The sequence below is a fragment of the Camelina sativa genome, chromosome 9, assembly GCF_030686135.1.
Source record: "Camelina sativa cultivar CO46 ecotype springtype chromosome 9, ASM3068613v1".
Taxonomy (NCBI): Eukaryota; Viridiplantae; Streptophyta; class Magnoliopsida; order Brassicales; family Brassicaceae; genus Camelina; species Camelina sativa.
The window spans coordinates 38,540,445-38,566,339 of record NC_141888.1 but is presented as its reverse complement, the minus strand read 5'-3'; the positions used below and the strand labels follow the sequence as shown (position 1 = coordinate 38,566,339).

General features: G+C 35.5%; 7 protein-coding genes and 1 pseudogene across 21 annotated transcripts; 5 read left to right on the top strand and 3 right to left on the bottom strand.

The window, feature by feature from the left end:
• Positions 1-447: 447 nt before the first annotated feature.
• On the top strand, positions 448-2,884 carry LOC104713734 (putative glycosyltransferase 7). Its single transcript, XM_010430922.2, has 2 exons — positions 448-1,590; positions 2,207-2,884. Exons 1-2 carry the CDS (start codon positions 786-788, stop codon positions 2,767-2,769), a joined length of 1,368 nt encoding a protein of 455 aa, XP_010429224.1. The 5' UTR covers positions 448-785; the 3' UTR covers positions 2,770-2,884.
• Positions 2,885-3,977: 1,093 nt separating this feature from the next.
• On the top strand, positions 3,978-5,387 carry LOC104713733 (fatty acid desaturase 4-like 2, chloroplastic pseudogene; annotated as a pseudogene). The gene has a single exon (XR_015565821.1). The product of XR_015565821.1 is annotated as a fatty acid desaturase 4-like 2, chloroplastic pseudogene (transcript).
• A 241-nt stretch (positions 5,388-5,628) lies between these two features.
• Positions 5,629-7,836, bottom strand: LOC104713732 (GTP-binding protein At2g22870). Its single transcript, XM_010430920.3, has 4 exons — positions 7,217-7,836; positions 7,055-7,124; positions 6,557-6,719; positions 5,629-6,453 (listed from the first exon to the last, which is right to left on the bottom strand). Exons 1-4 carry the CDS (start codon positions 7,689-7,691, stop codon positions 6,244-6,246), a joined length of 918 nt encoding a protein of 305 aa, XP_010429222.1. The 5' UTR covers positions 7,692-7,836; the 3' UTR covers positions 5,629-6,243.
• LOC104713731 (VQ motif-containing protein 29) lies at positions 5,697-6,197 on the top strand. Its single transcript, XM_010430919.3, has one exon. It carries the CDS (start codon positions 5,697-5,699, stop codon positions 6,048-6,050), a length of 354 nt encoding a protein of 117 aa, XP_010429221.1. The 3' UTR covers positions 6,051-6,197.
• Positions 7,837-8,092: 256 nt separating the features above from the next.
• LOC104713730 (phytosulfokines 2) lies at positions 8,093-8,965 on the bottom strand. Its single transcript, XM_010430918.3, has 2 exons — positions 8,768-8,965; positions 8,093-8,535 (listed from the first exon to the last, which is right to left on the bottom strand). Exons 1-2 carry the CDS (start codon positions 8,891-8,893, stop codon positions 8,404-8,406), a joined length of 258 nt encoding a protein of 85 aa, XP_010429220.1. The 5' UTR covers positions 8,894-8,965; the 3' UTR covers positions 8,093-8,403.
• A 4,699-nt stretch (positions 8,966-13,664) lies between these two features.
• LOC104713729 (uncharacterized) lies at positions 13,665-14,646 on the top strand. The gene has a single exon (XM_019230166.2). The coding sequence runs from the start codon at positions 13,722-13,724 to the stop codon at positions 14,403-14,405; it is 684 nt and encodes a 227-aa protein (XP_019085711.1). The 5' UTR covers positions 13,665-13,721; the 3' UTR covers positions 14,406-14,646.
• Positions 14,647-15,735: 1,089 nt separating this feature from the next.
• On the bottom strand, positions 15,736-18,513 carry LOC104713726 (growth-regulating factor 1). 2 transcript variants are annotated; one of them, XM_087464406.1, is made up of 5 exons: positions 18,316-18,513; positions 17,986-18,230; positions 17,550-17,762; positions 16,992-17,364; positions 15,736-16,657 (listed from the first exon to the last, which is right to left on the bottom strand). In XM_087464406.1, the coding sequence occupies exons 2-5, from the start codon at positions 18,053-18,055 to the stop codon at positions 15,985-15,987; spliced, it is 1,329 nt and encodes a 442-aa protein (XP_087320532.1). In that variant the 5' UTR covers positions 18,056-18,230; positions 18,316-18,513; the 3' UTR covers positions 15,736-15,984. The 2 variants fall into 2 exon arrangements, with proteins under 2 accessions (XP_087320532.1, XP_010429218.2); XM_010430916.3 differs by having other exon boundaries at positions 17,986-18,511.
• A 3,258-nt stretch (positions 18,514-21,771) lies between these two features.
• Positions 21,772-24,460, top strand: LOC104713725 (squalene epoxidase 2, mitochondrial-like). Of its 13 annotated transcripts, XM_087467854.1 has the most exons (8): positions 21,823-22,212; positions 22,551-22,662; positions 22,756-22,930; positions 23,009-23,183; positions 23,403-23,448; positions 23,581-23,678; positions 23,772-24,050; positions 24,144-24,460. In XM_087467854.1, the coding sequence occupies exons 3-8, from the start codon at positions 22,902-22,904 to the stop codon at positions 24,279-24,281; spliced, it is 765 nt and encodes a 254-aa protein (XP_087323980.1). In that variant the 5' UTR covers positions 21,823-22,212; positions 22,551-22,662; positions 22,756-22,901; the 3' UTR covers positions 24,282-24,460. The 13 variants fall into 13 exon arrangements, with proteins under 13 accessions (XP_087323968.1, XP_087323980.1, XP_087323977.1 ...); XM_087467851.1 differs by having other exon boundaries at positions 23,403-23,678; XM_087467850.1 differs by having other exon boundaries at positions 23,009-23,448.
• The last annotated feature ends 1,435 nt before the right edge of the window (positions 24,461-25,895 follow it).

The window sequence follows — 25,895 nt, the reverse complement described above, 5'->3', positions numbered from 1 at the left end:
TAAAATGCATGTCGGTATGTATAAAGCTTTTCATGTTGTGTTTAATTTAACCTTAGGGTATACGAAATAAATTAATCATATCATGGCTCCGTATATAGTGCCTCCTCATTAATTGTGTGATGGGCACAAAAAGGTGCGCTCTTCGTGACTTATCTATGAGCTACTCGGTCATAAACTAATGTTTTTATTCAGTATTTTTGGTCCATTACAATATACTACCTATACCTTTGTTTTTTTATATAAATTAAACTCAATTTTTCAACAATTTAAGCAAGAAATTGCGGGTGTAATCTTGCTGCATCCTAAATTATCGCAGCAAACTCACGTGCCCTTGCTTTAACCGGACACCGACACGTAACCACCAACACCAATCCTATTTTAACAGTGTCGGTGAACCGACCCGGTCCGTTGTTCAAGTTTACTGTACTACGGTTTTACAAAAGCACTATCACATGTCATTCTGACAAAATAAAAACCTTATCTCTTGCATAAAACCTACCAAATTATTTCATCTTTTTTGGCATTTTAAACCTACCAATCAAAACACGAAAACTATCAAGTGAGTACATTACATTTATAATTTTCAATTTTTTGACTATATTTTAAAATTTTCAATTTACTAACATTTAAAGTAAAATATATCAATCGAGTGATTAAATATCACATTTATATTGAAAAAAAATATAAGTTTATTTCCTTTTATACAACAAAAAGTCCCCCAAATTTTATTTTTTTTGATTATTTATGTATGTATCATCATCATCTCTAAGATTTTTCTAAGGTAAATGGTGTCGCCTGAGACATCATCATCATCACAACATTATTACAAAACATCATCACCGATGGCAAAATACGCCGGAACAAGAACAAAACCAGTGATATGTTTCTCCGACGTGGTTCTTTTCCTCGGCGGAGCTTTCATGTCACTAATCCTCGTCTGGTCATTCTTCTCCTTCTCTTCAATCTCCCCAAATCTCACCGTCAAAACCGATGACTCCTCCTCCTCCACCAAATGTTACCAAGGAATCGATACGAACCACGACCCAACCGATCCGGTTTACTACGACGACCCGGATCTATCTTACACAATCGAAAAACCGGTTAAGAACTGGGACGAGAAACGGAGGCGGTGGCTTAATCTACACCCTTCGTTTATCCCCGGAGCTGAGAATCGTACGGTTATGGTAACGGGATCGCAATCTTCGCCGTGTAAGAACCCGATCGGAGACCATTTGCTGCTTCGGTTCTTCAAGAACAAAGTCGATTACTGTCGGATCCATGGCCATGATATATTCTACAGCAACGCTCTTCTTCACCCGAAGATGAATTCGTATTGGGCGAAGCTTCCGGCGGTTAAAGCGGCGATGATTGCTCATCCCGAGGCGGAGTGGATCTGGTGGGTTGATTCTGATGCTTTGTTTACCGATATGGATTTTTCTCCGCCGTGGAGAACGTATAAGGACCATAACCTCGTTGTTCATGGTTGGCCTGGAGTGATTTATAATGACCGGAGCTGGACGGCGTTAAACGCCGGCTTTTTTCTTATTAGGAATTGTCAGTGGTCTATGGAGCTCATTGACACGTGGACAGGTATGGGCCCTTTGATTAAAGTTATGTTTTGTTTTGTTGGTCTTGGACTCCGGACCGTCATAAACCCTAATAACTCCGGTTTGGTTTATAAAATAGTACAAATTTTGGTTTAATTTAGTATTACGATACAATTTTTGGTATTTTATATTAAATTTCAATACAGCTTGGTTTTCAGTAATTTCGATTCAATTATATTGAAAACTATGAGAACATTTTGGTAATTTCGGTTTAAATTCAGTTGACTCTTAACCGAACCAGTTACCCGATTTTATGATTTGTCTTACTGGTTAGATTTACAGAGTATGAATATGGTTAATGGCTGAATGGCACATTTCGGTATATTTCAATAATTTCACTTTAATTTTTAAATTATAACAATTTCTTTGGTAATTTCGGTTTAATTTCAGTAAACTTCTGTTATATTATGAAATTTTTTTGGTAATTTCGTTAATTTACAGTTAAATTTAAGCTCGGTTTAGTGGTTTTTAACCGAGTTTTCTTATGTTTTTTTTTTACTCTTGCTGATGGTTGGTATTAAAGTGTAAATTAAAACGGAATTCAGTTAACAAGGTTCGATTCGGTTTGGTTAACTTGGTTTGAGTATATTTCTTTGCAGGTATGGGACCAGTGAGTCCGGAGTATGCAAAATGGGGACAGATCCAACGGTCAATATTTAAAGACAAGCTATTCCCAGAGTCAGATGATCAAACGGCTCTGATTTACTTATTGTACAAACACAGAGAAGTGTACTATCCCAAGATATACCTCGAAGGAGACTTTTATTTCGAAGGGTACTGGTTAGAGATCGTACCGGGTTTCGCCAACGTAACGGAACGGTACCTCGAGATGGAACGAGAAGACGCCACGTTGCGTAGACGACACGCCGAGAAAGTGAGCGAGCGATACGCTGCGTTTCGGGAGAAACGGTTTTTGAAAGGAGAAAGAGGCGGGAAAGGTAGCAAACGGAGGCCGTTCGTGACGCATTTCACGGGGTGTCAGCCTTGTAGTGGTGACCATAACAAGATGTACGATGGTGACACGTGTTGGAATGGGATGATCAAAGCCATTAATTTCGCTGATAATCAAGTGATGCGTAAGTATGGTTTCGTACACTCGGATCTAGGCAAGACTTCCCCTCTTCAACCTGTACCGTTTGATTATCCTGATGAGCCTTGGTGATTTTTATTAGGTTTTTTTTTAAATATTGTGTGTTTTTGCTTTTGTTTTTTTATATATTAGATGTGCTTTTATAATGAGATTATTATTATAATGAAATCCATGAATTTGAAAGGTCTATAATGCGAAATCTTTTGAAATAATTTAATGATTCTTGGTTTAGGGAAAAAGTTTAAAGAGCTTTGACAGAAATGCGATTATTGTAATTTGTAGGGCATATAGCATAAAGAAAACAATAATGGCTATGAATGGCTGCTGGTTTTTAATTGGTTTTTAGATTTTGGTTTTTAGCTTTTGGATTTTGGTTTTTGATTTTTTTAGTTTTTGATTTTTGCTGTAGATTTTAGTTTTTGCAAAATCTTGAATGGTGACTTGATTAGTTTTTGGTTTTTATGTATAATAATTATTTTAAAAATAATAAAATAATGATTATAATTTTTATTAAAAAAATAAAAAAATACAATGATGCAGAAAAAAAACATACGTTTATTGCATATAGAAAACACATTACTGCAAAATTACTATCATCATCATCGAGAACTCCATAATGAAATTAGAATAAATATATATTAGAAAAAGAAAAAAAGAAAAAAAGAAAAAGTCACGTTGAAAAACCCACAAAATGTGGTTTTTAGATTTTATGAACAAATGGCTAAAATCTTCCAAAATCTGGTTTTCCTAAATACTAGGAAATCTACTTTTCTTAAAATCTTGAATGGCATAGAAAGTTGATTTTACAGAATCTAAAGCCAAAAACTGCACCAAAATCAGGTGCCATTCAAGGCCAATGTCTTTTCTCTTTTCGATAGAGTAATTCATCAATTCATCATGGGTGACTATCTAGATTTTTGTCTTTTAATTCTATAAAATATCTATGTATTTAGTGAGTACTCCGATAGGCCTTCGTGTTTGCCAGTGAATAGGTTTCAAAATTTTGGGGGAAAAAATATGTAGATTTGTTTGAAGTCCAGCCTCAAGAAAAAATAATGTTTATAACTTATAAGCCATAAGACTCTTTGGTATATAGTGCTTATAAGATATAAATGCATATTCTTCTTCTTCCTACTCAAATCCCAATTTCTCATAACAACCCAAAATCCAAACGAACAAAATTAACAACAATCAAACATATACCAATCTTTGCAAGGTGGGCTTGAGAAAATAAGTACATTTTTTACGTAAATCTAAACCAAGTGAAAATTTTATTTAGCTATTTTTTTTGTATTACTAAATTTTTCTGTTTTGAAAAAACAAACAAATAAAAATCTGGATTAACGAGCAATTTTTTAAGTTGGTAACTTCATAAACTAAAAATAAAAATAAAACTCCATAAATTAATTCAAATTTTATCTCTTCCTTTCTTACTCTTTTTGGATCGAAATTATATCTTTTTAAATGATTTTTTTTTTTTTTTCTTCCTCTATCCGTTTTTTTTTTTAACTTTGAAAAATATCTAGAAACTTGATAACGTTCACATCATCTCACATGTATTCTCTCCTTCAATGTCTACACCTCTTCAAACCAAGTACACTCTATCTCCCATCACAAACAACATCCCAAGAACAAGAAGCCACCGTCCATGGCTTCTCCATATACGTGTCACCTGCTTGCTTACCCCCACCACCAACTCTCAGCCTACCCATGAGACGAAGCTTGTTGTTAAACAACGTCTTGTGAATCCTGCTCTCTCAACCGATCCCAATCTACAATCCACATGGACTCACCGGCTATGGGTTGCAGCTGGCTGCACTACCGTGTTTGCCTCTTTTGCCAAATCCATCATTGGAGCGTTTGGTTCTAATCTCTGGTTCGAACCAGCTTTAGCCGGTTTTGCCGGGTACATCATAGCAGATCTAGGCTCTGGTGTGTACCACTGGGCCACAGATAACTACGGTGACTCCTCAACGCCTCTAGTAGGAACCCATATCGAAGATTCTCAAGATCACCACAAGTGGCCTTGGACAATCACCAAACGGCAATTTGCAAACAACCTATATCTCCTGGCTCGAGGCACAACCTTGACAGTTCTCCCAATAGATCTTGCATTTGATGACCCTGTGTTTCATGGCTTTGTAAGCACGTTTGCGTTTTGCGTATTGTTTTGTCAGTTGTTCCATGCTTGGGCTCATGGAACCAAGAGCAAGCTTCCACCTCTTGTGGTGTGGTTGCAAGACATTGGGCTGCTCGTTTCACGGACACGTCACGTGAATCATCACCGAGCACCGTATAACAACAATTACTGCGTGGTGAGTGGGGTGTGGAACAAGGTTTTGGATGAAAGCAATGTCTTTGAGGCAATGGAGATGGTGTTGTTTCTCCAACTTGGGGTGAGACCGAGGTCATGGACCGAGCCAAACTCTGTATGGACGGAAGAAACAGAGTTTAATAGATAAGATATTGAGTCTCATCACTTATGGGCATACTCTCTTTACATTATTGCTTTTACCTGACATTTTTGGAAGCAAAAGTTTTGTTTGTTTGTTTAGTTGTGTGGACCTATCGACTCAAGATTCTTTTTTTACTTTCATATTTCTTAAAATTGTTGGAAAAAAATAAAATAAATAAAGATATGTTATAGTATAATGTAATGGGATTATAGCCAAAACCATGTTGATGTAAAATTGTTCTCATTGCTTTTTCACCTAACATTTATTTAGTAAACAAGAAAATAAAAGAGCTAGCACACCCACGTTGACATTTCAAATTCCATGAATCATCCTATCTCGTTCCTATAAACGCACATTTATTTCACTAAAAAAGTCAAAAACCCAAATAAGCCGCAAAAGAAGATTCATACTAAGACGTTGACATATCAATGCCGTCCACACATATATAAATACTTATGTATATACACACAAAGCCATCAAGATAAGACAGACACTTCGCTTCAATTCATTTTTGTTGTTTATTACAAGAAACTTGTGATCGCCATGGAAGCTACTTCACAGCCATGTTTCTCTCAGAACTACCACAACACCTCACTCCATTCGATCCGTAAGCAACCGGCAAAGCCTTGCAAAAAAACTGTAACAGGTTTGGCTCAGCGGATGCATCCTAAAGTTTACAGAGTCGAGCCTGTTAACTTCAAGGAGTTGGTTCAGAGGCTAACTGGTGCACAAGACCATGAGCCAGAGGTGAATCAAGTTGAGTCTAAGCCACTCAAGGTTACCGATGACACTATAACAGCTAAAGACAATCCTTTCGCGTTTGATCTGTCACCTTCATCAGCTCGGTTTTGGGAAGCTTTCCCTCTTCTCAGTCCTGCAAATCTTTCAAGATGGTAGCAAGAACACAAAAAGCTTCCTTTGATATTGTAATTCTTGCCATGTTTTCGGCAATTCTTGATGTTGTTTCCGAAGAATTAGACCTGTAGTGACTTTTTTAACGATCTTTTATCTATAAATACAAAAGGTTACTGTTACATTACCAAACTGACAATTTCACATAACCAATGTCTCAAGATCAACATTTAACTCTCTACTGATCCCAATAGTTTCTCAGCTGCGACATGTGAAGAAGAAGCTCGTCTCTGCCTAAACCGGATACACTACTAGTCAAAATCCAAGGAGGATGCACTTTAAAATTCTCTCTAATGATTTGTTGAAAAGCTTTGATGTTCTCATCAGGTCTTTTCCCTTTTGTTGCTTTCATTTTATCGCATTTCGTAAACACGAAAGTCATCGGTACCTTGAAATCAACCAAAAACAAACAAACAATTAAAACAACTCCTCAAAACATCATTTCACTGAACACACAAACAACAAAGCCAAAAAAATAACCAACAACATACATTGTTGCGACCAAGCCAATTAGCACAATCAAGATCAATCTTCTGAGGAGGAACACTTGCATCGATCAGTAGAAGAACACAAACAAGACTGTCTCTATTCAAAAAGTAACCTTTAGTAAACGCAGACCAATCCGTCTTTGCAGCATCTGATACTTTAGCAAATCTGCACAAATACAGTCTCAATATCAAACAATAACATTGCTTTTGTCTATAACATTGCTTCCATAACTAGTCAAATCCACAAGGCACCAAACCAAATCAGCCAACCGAACCGGACCAAAATTTAGCTATCGTTAACCGGTTCTGTCTAAGCAAAATTACTGAAAAAATGAAACTTTTTTTATGAACACATTCCAAATTCAGACTAATTCTTTGAGGAATTTTCCAAACTGAAACACCAATTCCAAAATTTCCGAACCGAACCAGACCGATGAACCAGAATGCCAAATCCTAGTCTAAAGATTGAATTTTTAGAAGCAGGAGATCAAAATAACATACCCATAACCAGGTAAATCAACAATGTACCAACTCTTATTCACCAAGAAGTGATTTATAAGCTGAGTCTTCCCTATTCCACAAACAAAAAAAATCGAAACTTTCAGAGTTTCAAAACCAACAAATTTGGATTATTTAAAATCAAAATTGAGAGAAAACACAAACCGGGTTTCTTGGAGGTAAGAGCAACTTCCTTCTTACGAACCAAACAATTAATAAGCGAAGACTTGCCAACATTAGACCGACCCAAAATCGCAATCTCAGGACGATCATCTTTAGGACAATCTCTAGCTCGAGCACTACTTTTCACAAACTCAACTTCTTTGATTTGTGAATGACCCGCGAATGGTCCGATTACGATGTTGGAGCCCGGAAGGACCATGTCATCTGTTAACTCCTCGATCTCTACACCAGGAGGTACGAACAAAACAGACTTTGCGAACTTGGCCGCATCTGAAATCGAACGGTTCGTTGTTGTTGTTGTTGTTGGATTGGTCGATGATGATGATGAGATTCGTGGGATGGATATGAGATTCTTTGGGTTACGGAATGATTGGAGAGTGTGAAAGGAGTGAGATTTGGGTATTAATAAAGGAGTGAGATTTATTGTTAAGGATCGATATCGGAGTAGTAGCACCATTTTTATTTTTGTTTGGGCAGAGAGAGAGGTTTGGGTTTAGAATGAAGAAGATAGGGTTTTTGAGTTTGGGAGTCTTCAAAACCAGAAAGGGTCCCTTCTGTCTCAAATGGAGGCTTTCAGTTTTTTTTTTCTTCTTCTTACATTTACTTTGTTTTATAATATTGTTTTAATAAATGAGCCATTTGATAAAGAAAATGCAAAAAAAATCTCTCAGTAATATAAAAACAATTTCATAGTCATATATACATTACATAATGTATTATTACTAGATGATTAGCATGTTATATTATATCAATTCGTCAAATTTATTTATAGTATTCTTTGACAATATCATTTTTTCCTAGTTTTATGAAGGAATTTTATGAAACAGTTGTGTTTAGCAGTCTCGTACGACAATTGGATTAATCAACAACCCAACATGTTTTCTCGATTAAAAAATAATCCACTTACAATATGATGAAGATACTTGAATTTCATGTGTTTTTAATATAAGGTATTACAAATCACTAAGATTTAATCAATTCCTTATTGTCAAACTTCTGAAACATATATACCTTTCTAGTTTATAATAATCACAACCATGGGTCCATAACTATCTTGATGATCTATGTAACAATGACTGATTAAGGATGACATTGACATGAATCACATCACCAAGAGAGCCAATCAGCCAAAAGTTTGTTAGAAATAAATTAGCGAGAATCAAAGATTCTTAATTCTTCTGCTTCTGGGTATAGATGTAATCAGTATGAGCGACCAAAGACCTCCTCATTAAGCAATCTTCGTCGTTGGCACCACAGTTCTCTTCTGCCATTTCATCTAGTTTTCCTTCCATCTTTTTCCCCTGCCATATAAATCATACATTACATTATATTTATTATAATATGTACATGTACATTTTTATCAACGTGTATCTGATATCATACAAACATATATACACCTAAATGAATCTACTAATTAATTGCGCATGCTAAAAATGGCTATAGTATATGCATGTATATATGTTTGCCCTTTGTGTTTTTGTATAGATATATATATGTATGGAAACAGGTTCATGGCATGTGGATCAGACTAACCATGTTACATGGATCCGCGGCAGCAGTCGTGATAGTGACGGTGAAGGTTGGGTCGGGACGGGCAGTGCACATTAGCGTGGAGCAAAGGAGGAGAGCTATCGTGAGCAAGGCGGAGACGTTTGCCATTTTTTCGATATCTTCTTGGAAGGGGGGAGAGATGCTTAAAAGAGAGGAGATGACGGTTTTGGTTTCTTTGAATTCTCAAATTTATAGCAAAATTTCAAAATCTATTTTTGTTCTGTTCATTTATTTATTATATATATAAGCTAAAATGGGGATCTTATCACACGTTGATAACCTCAAATCATCTTCTCTTTTTAGGAGAGTCTAATTTTGGTGGACTTGTTTGACCGATGGAAAATGGAAGTGGAAATTGTATTAAATATTTTCACACTTGTGCATAGTGTTCGTAGTGGATTTGGACCAAACCGATAATTAAGGAAACAAAAAAATAATTTAGTCGCGCCGTGTACGAAACGTGGGATGATAAGTGATCATGCTCCATTTTGTAAAAGCATGTAGAGTCCATTTTAATTTTATTCAAAAGCACCTACCTACACAAGCAAAATATCATTTGACCACATGATATAAACTAATATATACACACACTATAGGTTCCACACGGATGCAATGGATCTAACCCGGGACATATGGTGTAGTCGACATTGCATCCGTGTTAAAAGTACGAATGGTGACAAAAGAACGGATAGCACAAATTTAACAAAAGGATTATACAAATCCGTTGAATAAATTTGTGCAAATAAAACATATATAATCTATGTACAAATTAATATAAGTATAATCAAAATATAATAATCACTTAATTGTGAGTAAATTATAATAACATTTTGAATAAAGTAAAATAAAATGATCGATAAAATTAGAGCGAACAATTTTTAAAAGTTTTTTAATTACATAAAACACACTTTAACACATCAAATATCATGCTTAATGAAAATTATGTGTGAATGACTATTTATTTTTGTAAAAAAAAAAAAAAAAAAAAAAAAAAAAAATCTGTGTAAAAACAGTGACAAAACAAATGTTAAATTTGTGAACGATGAGAACAATCTTACGCACTAGCAAACACGTCCCTACCCGTGTGGTGTGACATGGTGTTGATATCATCCGGTTGGAGCGCACCAAATTTATAAGCGTGTATGGGCGAGAGTATATACAGGTCGGTGTGTGACTTACATATATTTAACCAAACCGTGTCAAAAACAAATCGTCAAAAAAATAAAAATAAAAATTATAATTACATATTGTTGGTTTAAGAGTTATTAAAAACCGTTATCACAGAAAAATGATGCATTATAATTAATTTATTATATTTTCTTGTTATGTGTGAAAAACTTAACTTAGATTAGTTAGGACTTAGGAGTGGTTGCCCAAAAAATACAGATTCATTAGGAGCAATGTATCAAACACAGATCCAAATCGATGTTGATGTTATATATATAGTTCGAGACTGGTTTAGCTTTGGTATACTTCAAATACAATCACCTTATTTTCAAGACTGGTTTAGCCTTTGGTACACTTCAATGTAATACCCCTCTACTTATGTAAACAACTTCCCAATGTTCTCTAGGTTATAGCCATGTACTCTTTGCTTCCTTCAAATTAATGCACCAAAAATTGGAACATGTTTTTAAGATATACTCAAAAATAAAACAAAAGTTCTCTCTTCTCCCCTTTCTCTCTTCCTTCTCTCTAAAAAACCTAAACCTAATTTTTGCGCCGCCGCCTCTTCGGTTGCCCTTCCGGCACTGGAGAAGGCTTTTCTTCTGTCATCGTCATCCTCTGTGAGGTGGTCCTTCGTCTCCGGTCTGGTTCTCTCTTGATGGTGGTTTCCGGTGTTGTCCCGGCGCGTGAAGCGGACTCTTCGTTAGAGGGGTCTGTTAGTGAAGGTTCGAAGGAGTTGCTTGAGGAAGGCTTCTTGTTCGTGGCTGGAGTCGGCAGATCGGGGCTGAAGACTCTGTGTGTTAGGATTCGCCGGTGGGTTCGTTGGCTTCGGTGAGAAGTGAGAGCTGTAGTCTCTCTTTGGTGAGCTCCGGGGGTCAGATCTGGTGTTTCTCTCACTGGATCCTGACTTCTCTCCGTCCAGCCGAGGCGTCACGTTACAGATCGGATTTGGCTTTGACAGGTAGGTTGGGCGGTTCTTCATTGTAGGCCTTGAATCTACAAGGGGAAGGCAGTGGTGGGTGGTTTGCATCTCCGGCAACAGAGGCGTGGTTTTCTCTTCCTCTGATGCAGCTGTGGCTTCGGTTTGGTAGGTCGGGAAGCTTCTAGATCAAGCCGCGTTTGTTCGCGGTGGAGCTTTCCCTTGGTTCACCCTTCCAATAGAAGCTGTGGTTGCGGCGGAAGTCGGAGGAAGACAGGAGGGTAAATGTTGCATCGTTGCGGTGGTTAACCTAGATGTTTCGGCATCCTTAGGGGCTATCATGGGTCCCGGGTTATGGAGGATGGATTGAGCCATCATCTTCTGTAAAACGCCATGATTTTGTGTCCACCAGACCGGATTGAAGCAAATCTACCTTGAAGTTGCGGTGGTCGCCGGAGCTGGAGGAAGCGTGTTAGATCTGAGTGAGCGGGTTGCTAGGCATGGGACCTGACTTTGCGGAGCCTAAGATCGGTTGATTGAGCATGTCGGAGGATCTGTAGCGGGTCAGGTGGTTCACCAATGAGGAATCCGAAACAGAGTTTGGTTGCTTCTGTCAAGGGTTCCGATTTGGTGTGACCGCCACAAAGCCGTGGATCCTGCAACCACCGACGTTCATGTTCGAGCTTTTGTCTCAAGGTCATTCAGCAGGATCCGATCGTTTTTTTTTTCCGGCGACGGCAATGTCCTCCGTTTCTCTCTTTTTTATAACTGTTGAAACCATGTAATTTTTCAAGGCCAAGCCCATTTTTTGGGAAGGCTCATTAATATTAATATAAAGTTTTATTAAAAAAAAAAAAAAAAAAAAAAAAAAAAAAAAAAAAAAAGTTTACTTTCTTTGGAGAATATGATTTTTGCTGGATTCAACTCAACTTCTCTTTCGATCGGGATCTATATTTTACTCATCTATTTCATCGGTATATGTGTTTATGAAACGATAATGTGATCAAAATTCATGATGACTTATGGAATGATAAATTAGGAATAAATTATGAACGTTCAAGTTAGAATATGACAGTATGTCTGTACGAAAAATCCAGAAATTAGAGGGAAGAAGGGGTGGTCGAGTTCCAGGTTATGTTTGCAAACAATCCTTAGTCCAATATAATGTTTGGTAGTACTTAAAAAGATGGTTCAACTTATAGAAGTGATCCTTCGCTTAAGGAGTTGAAGGGCCCTAGAAAAGCTGATAAGGTTAGGCAGACTAGATCTCAACCATAGAGTTTTGTAAATGATGAACCTTGTGTAAGTGTAACCGAGTGCGAGTGTTATTTTGTCATTTATCTTGAATAAGTATTTATCCTTCAAATGGTGAATATCATAATATTCTTTATCTGAGTCGAGAGGTAAATAGTAGTATCTATTTGAAGTATTTGTGTGGTTGATGCATGTAGCAATTTATGTAATAACATAAAATACATAGACTCACCTGACCTACTTAATTATATGGTTTCAAATAATTCAATTAGCAGCAATATATATTACTGATATTTTGTTTTCTTTTGTAATAAAAAGAGAATTGTGATTACTGAAAAAAAAAAAGTTAATGTGGGAAGCATTTGAATGATACAACTTTATGGCCATTAAAGGTTGATTTAACATGCTACCAAACCATATAATAAAAGTTTTCTCAATATATTTTAATTTTTGCTTTACTTTTGAAGATTTGCATGTGGCCGTTGCTATAGTTTTTCTCTTCTTTATTTTCTTTCTAATTTCCAATAAACTAACTAACCGAAAATATTAGTGTACAAATCCTAATTTCCAATTATCATGAATTTGTTGTTGGATGTATTAGTTGTTTAGTAAGATTCTCTTTCGTTCTTAATTTTTTTTTTTGGTTAAACATAAAATCATCTTTCCTTAATTCCAATTAAATTTTGTCCTCATACCATTATTGTTCTTGGATTCCAATTAGAGTCATTGTCAGTTTGGAAAAATCACTTTGATTATAGAAAATTACTTATTGAGAAAATATTTAGTTGGTAGTTACACCAGTACCAAGCACCAACTAATATATGTTTTTCCAAAGTGATCTGAAAACCTGATTTTTTTTTGTAAAGTATAAAATCATATGAACAACTGACTCAAACATTTTGGGGAAAAGAAAACAAAAAAAACTTTCTGATACAAAGAAATAGAAAATAAAAAGTTGGATTTAGTAAAACTTAGGGAATATAATTTTTTACTATGTTGAATAAGAATTTAGAAGAAAAAAAAACATGTTGATTGAAATGCTTGTTTATTTTTCTCCTATCAACCACCACTCACTTCACATATAATTATACCATAGAAAGTTTCTATTAGAAACCATATTCTTTAATTTTGAGCCTCAAAGTATATATAAAATTTATTTAACCCCTTTTTTTTGTTGGGTCTAAATCTAGATTTGAATGCATGGCGACAAATTAGACGAATGGACAATGCATGTGTTAAATATGGACTGTTTCTTCATCACTAAGCTATATATATAACAAACATTTGGTTTAGCAGTTTTAATCTTACTTTATTTTCAGAAAGTGACCTTAACCGAGAGCCCATTGGTGTCCCACAAAATATTTTTCTACTTTTATAAAAAGTCGTTTGAAAAATACTAAACCCCACATAGTGCCACATGACTCAAAAGTCGTTAATACGTATAAAAATACGGCCATACATCGTATTGTTTTAAATGACCAAAATATCCTTATGAATTTTCTTTAAATTCCAGCCTCCTTCAATTCAATTCTTCCCTTTTCTCCTCCTCTTCTCTCCCATCTCTCTAATTTAAAACAATTTACGAACCCGGTCATTATGATGTCTACTCTACCGGCTTTTTCCTTTACTGAACCGGGTTTGGTTAACCAAATATCTGATTTCCAGACCGGATTCACTCCTTGGGAATTGGACGGCTTTACCGATCTCTTCTTCTCTACTATCCATCACGAACCGGCGGTACCGAGTCCATGTACTGGTGAATCCGACACCGTCAAGATTAACATCGATTTTAACGGTTTCGACGAATCTTGTATCGGTTCCATCAAAACGAACTCCGGTTCTGATGATTCCGACATTTTCCACGGCGTACCGAGTCCTACATCCGATGAATTGGACTCGGACAACACGAGAACCCGGATTAACGCCACGGACCATAACCGGACGAAATTGAACCGTCCGGTTTTGCAGGTGACTGAAGACCGTAAACGGAAGCGTATGGAATCAAACCGTGAATCAGCGAAGCGGTCGAGGATGCGTAAACAGAGACACATTGAGAATTTAAAAGAAGAAGCAAACCGGCTCGGTTTAGAAAACAGGGAACTCGGGAACCGGCTCCGGATCGTTTTGTACAACATGGGACTGATAAGTACGGACAACGATCGGCTTATGTCGGAACAAGAGAATCTAAGACGAAGATTCTTGGAGATGAGGCAGATTTTGATTCTCAGACAGCTTCAGCAGAATCCATCATTGATCATCAATCATCATCAAATGCTTTAAAACCCAAAAAAACAAAATTTAGAAAGAAAAGAAAAAAAAAAGTTCAGATCAAAACGAAGTATTTTTTTTTTATATATCTGTCACTCTTTTGAGAGGATCTCTCTTAGATGATGGACTTTGTTTTTGCCGTTGTTTCGCATTTGGGCCTCTTGATCACAATTATCAAAGCCCATTAGTTGGGCGAAAAAATATGTATAAACAGCCTAACCAATCCAATTGAATCTTAAAGACTTCTCTCACAGTCTCACTAGTCACTCACTACTAGTAGGCATGTAAATTAGGGCAAAGCCTGTGGACTGGCTCGGCCCAATCGTGATATGTTCAAAAAAAATCAGGATTTTCAGGTTATAGGGTTTTACGGGGTTAGTCCGATCGGGCTCCGAAAAAACTTTAGTTTATAAAAAAAATATTATGATACAAACTAGAGTAATTTAAAGTTTAGTTTTAGTTTGAAGTAATTTTGAAAAATAAAACTAATAAAAAACATTCTTTGAAAATTATTTATGTTATTTTACTCTAAATTTAGTTTATAAAAAATATTATGATACCCTAAAAACTAAAAACTAAAAAGTAAAAGAAAATAAAAGAAATTCAAACTTTTTTTTTTTTGGTAGAAAAAAGAAATCTAACTTTGAAATTATAAACTCTTAATTTATTTTTTTAAATATATTATTTTTTTGGACTGAAAGATTTATAGTAATATTAAAAATAAAAAGAACTTAGTTTACTAGTTAATGTAAGCAAAAAGATTATTCACTCCAAACTATCTAATACTACAATACTGTACTCGTAAGGCATCTATTGAGATATTTTTATTCGGTAAGAATTGTCGTGTCTGATGCAAGTGGAAGTGTCTGGATCGTCCCACACATGCCACGTCTTTAGAATAAAATCTCCAAAAAATATACAAAGAATCCAAATTAAAATCGTATGGACCATCCATAAATTTGAGAGGTTGGTCCTCCACCACTCTTTTTATAAATTTTTTAGAAAAACAAAAACAGGAATAAGTTTAGGTAGGGTTAGTGAGAGAAGTGCAAAAAGTAGTTAAGGGACCCCAAAAGCGGAGAAACAGAACCCCAAAAAAAAAAACTAAAGTTGGAGACAGTTGTTTTGGAGAAGTGTTCTATGTTCCAAATTCCAATCCACAAACAATGTTGCCTCTTGTCTGCAACTAGGAAACCTCTTCATACGTACTGATCACAATTTTTAGACATTGTAGAACTATAGGTTTTCTAATTATTAGTCACTTGTTTTAAAAATACATTAGATGGCTGTTTTTTTTTTTTGTAAGAACAGAGATCATTGTGAACAAAGATGAACCAGTGGCTTGAGCAAATAAATCCATGGATTCAGAAATGAGAAAGATGGAGAAGAAACGGGTCTTTAAGGAAAAACAAAGAACAAAGATTATGAAGAAAAAAAAAAACAAAACCCTATCTCTCTTCTCATCTTTCCTTAGTTTCTTCTGACTTTATATATAGAAAAGAAAACAACAACAACACAATGCACCATGTAAGAGAAAAAACAGAAACAGAGGAAAACAGAGTGTTTTGTTTTCGCCATTGTCATTTGGGTTTCACAAAGGAGCAGTAGCAGAAGTGTTCATTAGTGTGGTCGGGCCAAGCGGATCCTTTCCATCGCCGTTCTTGTTATTGTTATCGCCAATGACAGTACTGCTTCCGGAGCTACTGTTAGAAAGAGAACCAAACGTCGACTTTTGCAAGACACCTGTTGGAGAAGAACCAAACTTGGGACTATTCGTCGTGCTGTTTAGTACCTCACCAAGAGGACCTCCCATGGAGTTATTGTTACCCCAGGAGATCGGTATCCAGTTATTCGCCTTCTTCCCAGGCTCAAGAAACTCGGTGTTAACGCCTAATCCAAGGTCAAACTCACGCGATAACCTTAAAGGCGAGAGTGGTAGTTTATTATCTTGAACAGGGGAAGATGGAGCCATGGGGATTGACATTGAGAGCTGAGTCCAATCTGATTTCAGCTCTTCAGGCCAAGAATCATCATTGTTGTGATTACCCGAATGCTTCGCTTGGTTACTGAAGTCAAGATACGATCCAAAGCCTTTTGAGGAGTTCCCATAGGAGGCTTGCTTGTGCGAAGGGTTTAGTAACGAGTCAGAAGAGATAAGTCCGAATTCAAAAGGATTATTATTATTGGTTTGTTTCGGATGAGGATCCTTCTGTTGTAAGTTCATCGCGGTAGGAAAAACCGAAGCCGCACGAGAATTTTGAACCCTGTAATGCAACACAAGTAACCATTGTATTGTTAATTTTGTGCATCATTGAATCATCAAGAAAAGGAGAGAGTAAACAGTTTCATAAAAGCAAAAAAAATCCAAATAAATAGAATCCTAAGCCTCAATTAATAAGGAGGGGTCACAATCATAAAAGATGTAGTAATAATGAATTGGTGGGTCTACTTCTTCTTACTCATAGGGCAAAGAAGAGAAAACAAAATAAAAAAAGTTGATAAAAGGTATGAACATTAAAACTTAGGAATATGCAGATATGTTATATCAAAAAGGCAAGAAACAAAAATAAAAAAAAGAGAGATTTCAAACGTTTTCACCTGGTAGCCAAAGAATCTGTAGATTGATTAGTATTGGCATGATGATGAGTTCTAACAGCAGCTGCAAGGCTATTGTTGACGTTATCTAATCCACGCATAGCAGCAACAGCCGAAGTCCCCGCTGCTTTGGACACTGAAGCAGCGGTAGAAGCAGCGGCAGAAGCGGCGGCAGCATTAGTATTGTGGCCATTTTGGCCTTCCACAGGCTTTCTTGAACGATGGCGGCCTCTGTTAATATGTCGTTCACAGTACTTTTGATCGGGAACAGCATCCCTCGAGCACCGCCATTTCTTTCCATCTGTCCGGCGACATCTCCCTGGTTCGGGATCCATGTTACCACCGGAAAAGCCCAGATGAAAAGAGCCCCATCCAACTACATATAAACACACACACCAAACAAAAGAATGATCTCATAAAAGCACCCAATGGGCAGGCAACAAACAACATTCCACTTAAAAAAAGATAGCATAAAGTGGATTCTTGGCTAACGTATTGGAGCTAAAAAGGAATCGAAACTTCAAATCTTTAAAAAATTAAAGATAAAGGAAGAGAGCTTACAAGAATTAGGAGGCAAAGAACCATAAGGGAAAAAAGATTTCTTGAGAGAAAGGAGTAAACTAGATGGCACAGGGACATTGGCTGTGATATACTTATAGATCAAAGCCTGTTGCTCTAGCTCAGCCCATTGAGTCAGTGAAAAAGGACCTTTTACTCCTGTCAACAAGTTTCCATGCATGCTGCTTGTGTTCATCATCCCTCCTAAACCATATCCTGTGTCACCACCCATTTCACTAAATCAAACTCTTAATAAAAAAGAAAACCATATGATGATTTTTAAATTTAGACATAATAAACCCATTTCTTTAAATCTAACTTTAAGCAAAACCCATTATCTGAGTTTCAAGAAAGTAAATATCTTTTAGATGAAAAGAAAGAATCAAAAAAAAAGAAAGAAAAAAAAGAAAAAACAGAGTATTTTATTACTATTTCAGACCTGAGTTTCTACAGTACTGAAGATAAGGTGAGACATCGGATTTGTCCGAAGCAGAAGAGAAGCTAAGCATATGTTCTTGTCCCCTACGAGGATCAATAGTGGTAGATCTCAGTAGAGGGATGCCTTGATGAAACGACAGCGTTTTAGCTGCGGCAGAGGTTGAAGAAGAAGAGAAGCCATCAGTTGTTGATGATGTTCTTGAGAGCTTTGAACTTCTCCAGCAATCTTCACCATCGAAACCGGATCTTTCTTGCTTGTTGTTGTTGATGAAACCAGATCCGAGTTCGGTTTGGCCCGGAGGAGAAGACCCGGTTTCATGACTCGAAACACGAACTCCAAGATCCATAAAAATGGATTCAGAAGGAGACAAAAAAAAAAAAAAAAAAAAAAAAAAAGAGTGCTAAATAATCACTTCAGAGATTTTTCCCATGGGATGAAATCGCTTGAGCTCAGAGTCTGTGAGAGAGAGAGAGAGACAGAGGGAGAAGAACGAGGAGAAGTTTTTTATTTTCTTTATACTGTTGATATTTTTTTAAAAAATTTTTTTGCTTTTATATAATAGTAAAAGATACTATTTATTTATTAAAACAAAACAATAATAAGTAATAATTGGGGGAGTGAAAGAGATATCATATAAGCTTTGGGTGGAGACAAAGAATGGTACCGAAAAACACAATCAAGATCTCGGACATGTTACTAGATACTCTCTCTGTCTTTCAGAAAATTGATATTTTGGGATATATTTTTGTCCCACAAAGATTGATGTTTTGCAAACTTCAAGAAGTAATCATTTAAAATATTAAAAATTTTGAATTGTTATTGGTTTATATTTTCTATCTCTACCAAAAAGTAATTATAAATTAATTAACAAACAAAAACTAAAAATTTTCTTAATATGTGTAAAAGTCTCAAAACATCCATCTTCATGAGACAGAGGGAGTAGTATTTTTTACTACATAGGAGTATGTTATAATCAGTGATACAAAGTGATAAAAAAAAAATTATAATAAGTAAGAAAAAACAGTAATTAATAGTTTGATACCAAAATAAAAATAGTTTGCATGGTTACGGATAAAAAAATTATTCATGTTTGTTTATGATAATAATTGATTAAGAAAAAAGAGGAAAAATCAGATGAGAAAAATTTTGATTGTGATTTTATTTCATATTTAAATTTTGGAAATCAGGTGTAGTATTTTTAATAAATTTGTGGTTACTTTTGTGATATGAAGAAAATAGTAAGTATATTATAGTGGAAGCAAGGCAAGCAATGAACTCTTTAAAGATAAAAGACATGTGGACACCACGTGAGACATGTCTCCTCTACTCCTATATTTCAACTTCAAACCCTAAGAAAGGAATTTTCATTTGCTTTTTGCTTTTTGTAAATATAAACATCTCGGTTTCTTAATCCGCTATATGACTTAATTAATAAACAGTTATGTTAAAAGTTAAAATTAAGCATACTTAGTTTGGAAATTAATACATCAAAGATGTTCTTTTTTTGAAATTATTTTAAAATATATCTTTTTTTTTTTTTGGCAAACATTTTTAAAGAATTATACAACCTAAAATGTCAAGGAATTTACCAAACGTTGCAAAGGAAAGATGGGGTATACTTTAAGTGAGATTTTAGTCTGAAAGAAGTTAGAGAATTGTCGTATTGAAATAAATATAGTATTGAGTGGAGTATCAAATATCTATCAGATTCACGTGGTTCCCAATTATATTTGGACCGTCTAATAGTCTTCTCCGGTGTACCCCAGGATTTTAGTTACATGGGCCATTGTGTGTTGTTCTCTTGGGTTAAGTTTTTATTACTACTTTTTATAAAACGGACATTGTATGTAACATCAGCACATCGTCTTATCAGGAACAGGAAGGTTATGACTAATGAGCATCTGATCTATATAGTTAATGATTCTTAAGTTGAAGAACATTGTAAATTCTGTTTTACTACTCTCATTCCATTTTTGTTTCCATTATGAGATTAGTCGAATAGTCATTGTTTGCGTATCTGTTCTTAAAGGTTATTTGTATTAGCTTCTAAAGGAGAAGTTGGGTTCCTCGTTTGCTGTTTGCACTTAAAGATGAACCTCGAAAGGTTGGCATTTAAATAGTAAGTGATGGGCTTCACAATGACTCTTCGGTAGATATTCAATAAGTCATACAATTTTTTAGTATATAAGTAATTGACAGGTTTATTCATTGCCATTTGGTTTAAAGTTTTAAATTATGCGACTTAGTAATTTCTATTGATTATGTACTTTCTTTTTTTGTCTTATTAATTTTCACAAATTAGTAAAAAAATAATATTTTTCTCCAAATTTGTTGTAGTGATTAATAAGTTTTTAGTCTCTGTTAATTATAATATTTCTTATTAGTATATTTAATAATATTTTTAAGTTTTGTAAATGACATAATTTTCTTTTTCGTATAAAGTCTTTTTCTTTTGTTTTTGTCAATCAAGTGACAAAATAAAAATTTAGAATAATAAACATTTTAATTAATAGAGCCCGTGTAGAATGCACATTTTGATCATCTATAACAGCGAAATGCACAAATTAAGATCTGCAGAGTGAGTGAAGAAGAAAACATCATCTAAATATAGAGATTCTTCAAGATATTAATTAATCAGAAATACTATGAGCTAAAATATACGTAAAAAGGTAATTCACGTACGTTTTGGACCTTTTGGTGTACAAGTAAAGTAGATCACGTTTAAGTTCATTGGTTGTCGTGGTCCGTGGGTCTCGCTCTCGCAGGCGATGCCACATGACACGTGATATTTTAATTAGGTCTTTAGTTTTAGCCGTTAGGGTTAGACTTTAGAATTTAGATTAGACCTATGGAGCTGTTGTGTGGAGGCTATATGTCCGGTTTTAAGACTTTGGTTTGGGTTTGGTCAAAAACTCGAAAATTGTTAACTTTATAATAGTTTTTATGTACATAAAATAAGATGATTTGAGATTTTGTTTAACTTTAATATATTTCTTCGTCAAAGCATTCATTTTCTTTTTATGTGTTTGGGACATAGTGATTTTTCTGTTCCAACATAACTCATTATTAGAGTATTTGTACATAGAACAACATAACTCTATGTTAAACAAGTTAAAATTTCAATAATACTAAAGGATATATAGACTAATTGAACTGTATTCTCATAATGTTCGATACTTCAATCTGGTAAAGGATTAAAGACTAAGCAATTTGGTTGTGTTTGTAAATAGGAAGCATTCGCATCATTGGTCCACATAATTGAGATTTTCATTAAAAAGAATACCTATATTTTTAATAATAAAACTAAAGAATATATAATAAACATAGATAAAAATTGAGTTGATTTAATTATGATTGTAGGTACATAAAAAATATTATAAATGTGGGTTAAAGCAATACTAGTAAATCATAAGATTTTGACCCCAAAAAAAATGTATAATAGCTACACCTAATTTTCTTGATTAAATCAAAAAGTTTTCTGAAAAGCAGCCAACCAAAAAAAAGTATATATATTTAATATTCTTTTCTTATTTTTATTTTTAAATAGCACTTTAACACATTTCACATAAATTAACAAAATTTATAATTAGATATGCTCTTATGTAATAAATAATTAAACAAATAATAATGATTACAATCCAAGAAAATAGTTTTGGGCTAAAAAAAAAATAAAAAATGAAAACTGGTTTAGAAAATCACATTGACAATATAACACGACACTTTTAAGAAACAGAAAGACAACTTTTACGTGACATTAAACTGAGTGAGTGTGTTTTTGGTAATGATAGACTCTAATTTTTTATTTTAATGTGTAAACTAGTAGTACTATATAAAATTGCCAACAATTAAGAATATATTAATTAACAGTAGTATTAAATAAACAAAATATTTTAGCTGATCTGAAAAAAAATTATGAAATCAGTCGAAATCAAGAACCTTCCACTGTTTCGTCCTCTCAGATCTTCACTTCCCTGCACAGATCTTCGTCTCTCCCTTCGATTCTCGCTCTCTAATCGTCGATCCACCACCGGAGCCACCTACATTCGCCGCCGGAGAGCGAAGACGGAGGAGAGACACAAACGCGCCGCCGTGAGTAAGAAGAATCGTAGACTCGTTGTTTCCCGTAACGACGCCGTATCGTGAAAGGATGACTCCGGCTCAGGCACCGATGTGATCATCGTCGGAGCTGGTGTTGCTGGTGCTGCTCTTGCTCATACTCTCGCCCAGGCAAGTCACAAACCCTTTATAAATTAATACTTTATAAATTAATATATCTAAATATATAACTTTTTTTTTTTAGAATTGTTAATAACAATTATTGTTGATGTAATTAGGAAATTATTGCATACTCTAGATATTAAGATCAAACCGGCTTAGTAAATTAATAGTTTGATTTTGGATCACAGAAATGGTGTGATCTTAGTTTTAATAACATTTTGGAGATACAAATGCTTGTTTCTTGGTCCTTAACTGAAACAGTTTGAGAGTAACTCAGTGTTGTTTGTGTTCAAGACGTAAAGTTCTTGTCTCTGAATGTTTGGACTTTTGTGTGGGTTTTGTTGAAGGAAGGACGAAGAGTTCATGTCATTGAAAGAGACTTGTCTGAACAAGACAGAATCGTCGGTGAATTGCTTCAACCTGGTGGTTACTTGAAGTTAATCGAACTTGGACTTGAGGGTAGCTAGAAGCTAGAGACACCAATGAGCTTTTTAACTGTCTTATATATTTACTATATACTTCAATTTTGATAGTTTAGTTATGTGATTGTAGACTGTGTGAAGAACATTGATGCTCAACGACTTCTTGGTTATGCTCTCTTCAAAGATGGGAAGTATACTAAACTTTCTTACCCCTTGGAAACGTTTGATTCAGATGTAGCCGGGAGAGGTTTCCATAATGGGAGATTTGTGCAGAGAATGCGAGAAAAAGCTGCTTCTCTTCCAAAGTAATCTTATATTGATATACTTGCATCTATCTACCTGTTGGTACGCTGCTTGCTCTAATGTTTTGTTTTGTGATTCAGTGTACGTCTGGAACAAGGAACAGTCACGTCGTTGCTTGAAGAAAACGGGACGACAATCATCAAAGGTGTTCAATACAGAACAAAGAAGGGAGATGAGCTTAGATCATATGCTCCTCTCACTATTGTATGTGATGGTTGTTTCTCCAAATTGCGTCGCTCTCTTTGCAAACCTAAGGTGGATGTGCCATCTACTTTTGTGGGTCTTGTCTTGGACAATTGTGAACTTCCATTTGCAAATCATGGCCATGTTGTTCTCGGTGACCCATCACTTATTTTAATGTATCCCATAAGCAGTTCAGAAGTCCGTTGCTTAGTCGATGTACCGGGTCAAAAACTTCCTCCTATTGCAAATGGTGAAATGGCTAAGTATTTGAAAACATATGTTGCACCTCAGGTACCAACCGAGGTCCGTGAAGCATTCATCGCCGCGGTTGAGAAAGGTAATATCAGAACTATGCCAAACCGTAGCATGCCAGCTGATCCGGTTCCTACTCCTGGAGCTCTTCTTTTGGGTGATGCATTCAACATGAGACATCCTTTAACCGGTGGTGGGATGACTGTTGCATTGGCAGATATCATTGTACTCCGTGATCTTCTGAGGCCAATTCGTAACCTTAATGACAAAGAAGCAGTGTCTAAGTATATGGAATCCTTTTACACTCTACGCAAAGTAAGCCTCTATAGACAAAGTGAGCCACTTCCTATGTGTTGATTTAAGTTTTTTAATGGAGTTATGTTATGTGGTGGCTCCTTCTACGTACAGCCTGTAGCTTCCACCATTAATACATTGGCGGAGGCATTGTATAAGGTCTTTTTAGCATCTTCAAATGAAGCAAAAACAGAAATGCGTGAAGCTTGTTTCGACTATCTTAGACTTGGAGGTGTTTGCTCATCTGGTCCAGTTGCATTGCTCTCTGGTTTAAACCCTAGTCCTCTGAGGCTAGTACTTCACTTTTTTGCTGTGGCGATATATGCTGTTGGTCGTCTAATGCTACCATTTCCTACGATTAAAAGCTTTCGGCTTGGATCTAGGATCATCTTGGTATGTGGTTCTCATCCTCTGAAACGAGAGTGCTTCTACTATACACAACATGGCAAAGTTAGATTGATTTTTGATATTTTGCTCTTTTCACAGAGTGCTTCAGGCATCATCTTTCCCATAATTAAATCAGAGGGAGTTAGGCAAATGTTCTTCCCTCGTACTATCGCTGCCATATACCGCACTATGACGCACCAGGGAGCTACATACATTGAAAAGATAAAAGCTATTTAGGCAAACATTATAACTGTTAATCGTATATCTTAGTGGCTTAATGTTAATCCTGTGGGTATTTAGGCAAGAGAGAGCTCTTGAAGTAAGTGTAATCATAGCTACATCAATGGGAAATACCAAAGTAAAATCCGAATCTGCTGTATACGACACTTTCCATTCTTGAATTAACATTTTAACTACTTGCTCGGTCCCTACTTCCAAGTTTGCAGCTGTTTTAAGATTTACTTTCTTTAGGGAAAGAAAAACAGTTGGTCTTTAAAGAAGCTGTCATGGAAAAATCCAGGCCAGATCTAAATCAATGAACATCAAAATAATTCTAAGAATGCAAAGAGTACAACAAGCTGTGGCTTGGGTTTGAGCATTGTGTGAAGATCATAAGACAACTTGAGTGTTCAGGCCAAGTCAAGAGCAAGTTCAGACAAAAATTTCTGACTTGGGTTTAGTCTAAGAGCGGCAGCTGATCAGGAGATTCATGTCGCCATAGACATTCATTGATGATGCTTTCAAGGAAAATTATGTATCGTCCATGCAAGCATGAATGAATGGCTTGACAACATTAATCTCCTCATCAACCTTTGCTTTCTAGCTAGACTAAATTAAGTCAGCGACTTAAGTCTTAAATTGCTCTTAACATGGTCCTTACACGCAAGTTGTCTAATGATCTTTATGCAATGCTAAAACCCAAACCCAATACTTGTTGTATTCTTTGTATTCTCAAATTTATTTTGACGGTCATTGGTTTGCTGCGATCTAAATTTAAGAGTGACATGCAATTTCTTCCGCACAGCTTCTTATCTTCATATGTTTGACACCATAATTATCAGTTTTGAAGCTGACACCCTTTTTGCCTTTCTCCGGTTGCTTTGAGTTTCTAATGAAAAAATGTTGCAATGTGTAAAAAACTAAAGAATTGTTGCAATATGTGAGAAACTACGGAATGCTATAAATGGGAAACATGTTTTTACCTGAAGTTTGAACTGTACTTACTCTAGTGATCCAATAGGTATATAGGCAAGGCAACACGGATTAGGCTTCTTTCATCGTCTTTAATTTTGTTTTCTCTTCTCATCAACACTCACCCCACTACCATCAACTTCCGGGTTTTAATTTCTACCAGCGACAACGAGGTACTCGTCTTTGGGGATGTTGTCGTGAAGGAATCCAAGGCGAAAGTGCGTTGGAGATTTCCGATCTAGGAAGCCTGTTGTGCCTAAATTACGGCTAAATGCATGACAAAAATCAGAATTGAGTTTGCTCACTAAATCCATTTAAAACATATATATGGGTTTCAAAAGATCTAAAAAAATAGCCGAAAACAAGTGAAATATCATTATGATATAATCAGAAGTACATTGCAAATCCAAAAAACTACGATGAAGACATGGCAATTTCAAATTATTATTGCCATATCTCAGTTTTTTTTCATGAATACAATAATTTGAATAAAGACACTTTCTATCTACACAATAATCAAAGTTCTATCTACACACCTCTTTAAGCCCAAACTGTAAACAACCCTTTAGATATGAAGATTTTGTATAAAGTATAGTGTAAATCGAACATAAAAATATAAGAAAGGGAAATAATTAAGTTGGTTCACGTTTTAGGATTGTG